At 62.4% G+C, this 1,954-nt stretch overlaps 1 protein-coding gene across 1 annotated transcript in view; it reads right to left on the bottom strand.

Annotated features, from left to right (window-relative positions):
- CDHR2 (cadherin-related family member 2) overlaps positions 1–1,214 on the bottom strand; it is a 7,725-nt gene extending 6,511 nt beyond the window's left edge. Inside the window, exons 1-4 of the mRNA XM_009696168.1 lie at positions 1,169–1,214; positions 698–763; positions 468–607; positions 145–198 (exon numbers count right to left, since the gene is read on the bottom strand). Coding sequence (XP_009694470.1) covers positions 145–198; positions 468–607; positions 698–763; positions 1,169–1,214 — 306 coding nt within the window. The remainder of the gene's footprint in view (positions 1–144; positions 199–467; positions 608–697; positions 764–1,168) is intronic.
- Between the last annotated feature and the right edge of the window lie 740 nt (positions 1,215–1,954).

Raw genomic sequence — 1,954 nt, 5'->3', positions numbered from 1 at the left:
CAAAGCCAGCCAGCATCACCTGTCCCTGGGCAAAGCCCACCTCCAGCCCCCTTCCCCACCGAGCCTCATCCACGGCCCTGCTGAGATGCTGGTCCCCTCCCCATCCCCATCACCTGCTGCAGCCACCCAGCCCGTGCTACTCACTGCATCGTTCATCCCATCGGACACCCCAATGGTGATGGTGAGCCTGGCCTGGAGCTGAGGGGACACAAGGCAGGACATGGTCAAGGCCAGGTAGAGCTTGATCCTTGCATGGCTGAGCCCCAACACCCTCCCACCCACCTCTTCTGGGTGGGATACTCCTCCCAGACATCTCTCCCCCCCAGAGCAGGGCTTTGGGGCCAGGGAGTGACCCGCAGTAGCACCATGAGCAGCTCTGCCACAGGACTCATGGCTCTGCCCTCCATCCCCATCACCCCAGACCCCCCAGCTCAGGCAGGGACATCTGCACCCATCTCTGTCCTCACCTCGCGGTCCAGCGAGTTCCTGAGCGTCACACTGCCTGTCTGGGCATCGACAGAGAAGTAGAAGGCCTCCGGCCCACTGATGCTGTAGGTGAGCGGGTCCCCGTCTATGTCAAAGGCTGTCAGCTGGAAAGCTTGCTGGCCTGGGGGTACAGGCAGCGTCAGCCTCTGTCTGAGGACCCCCCGGCTACTCCTCCTGCACCCCAGGGCCTCCCCGAGACTGCCCCACTCACCCAAATCGAGATCCTCAGGCACATAGACGACGGTCATGTTGAAAAAGGGGGCTGTGTTGCCTGAAACTACAAGGAGAAGGTGTGCTGAGCACCCCCTCTGCACCCTGCACCCCTGCACCCAACGGCACCTACCTGGCTCCAGCCACAGCTCCTGGCCATGGTTTGGGTCTCCAGGGGAGGCAGGGGAACCCACCACGCCTCACATTCCTCGTGCTTATCCCACACCTCCCACCTCCAGACCACGCTTCTCCTCCAGCTGCAGCACCCATGCTGAACGCTACCCCCACTGCCCAGCCCCCTGCCCGCTCTGCCTCGCCCTGTGTTGACACTGGGTCTCCAAGGTGCCAACGGGATGGACAGCTGTTTTGGGGGGCCCAGCTGCCCTCAGGGAATGTGGAACAAGTGTTGGGGGCTGAAAGCTCCTCCAACACCTCCTGTCAACCTGTGCCAGCTGCTGAGCAAAGTCCTCACCTGCTGCCAGGAGGAAGGGGAGCAGCACCAGCGAGCGCCATGCCATCCTGCCAGCAAGCCTGTGGGGGGACACACCAGAGAACAAGAGCCTGGGGCTGATGGCTACCTGCTCTCACCAGCCACCCCAAATCCCTCCAGGGGAGCAACCAGTGGGGCAGGAGGGGCTTGGGTGGGGACAGTCCCCTCTGCTGAGCTGGGCTGATGAGGAAGCACCAGGCTCAACGCAACACCCCCAGGCATGGGCTCCTTGGGGACCTGGCATGGGGGGACAGGGTTGGCCTCCAGGTGCTGGAGACCGTGGGGGTGCTTGGGGAACCTAGAAGCCTCTCCTGGGCACGGCTGGAGGCTCCATCACTCGAGCTTAATGGGGCCACCCCAAGTAACACTTGGAGCCCAAGAGCAATGCGTGACACAACCGTGGTGTCCCCCTCCTTGTGCCACAGCCTGTGGGCAGCCCCACAGCTGATGCGGCGGATGCTGCTGGGCGGGCTGCTCTGCGCTCGCACCCTGACACCATGAGAGACCTTTGCCTCCTGCAGTAAACACGTTCATCAATTATTAACTGCAATTAAGCTGTGAGAAATCCCTCTCTTATCTTCCTAATTCCTTGTGTTCATCCCCTAGCTCTCACCTAGCCCAGTCCCATGCTCCCCAACCCCAGGCCCCCAGGTCCCCACATTGGGTGCCATCTCCAAGGATTCAGCCACCCCAACCTGCACCCATGGGACTCCAGCTCCCAGGAGGGATGGCGAGCCTGCAGGGATGCAGAGGGGAGGGATCCTGAGC

Source organism: Cariama cristata, unplaced genomic scaffold, assembly GCF_000690535.1.
Source record: "Cariama cristata isolate BGI_N322 unplaced genomic scaffold, ASM69053v1 scaffold25262, whole genome shotgun sequence".
Lineage (NCBI taxonomy): Eukaryota > Metazoa > Chordata > Aves > Cariamiformes > Cariamidae > Cariama > Cariama cristata.
This window is presented reverse-complemented; position numbering and strand designations above follow the sequence as displayed.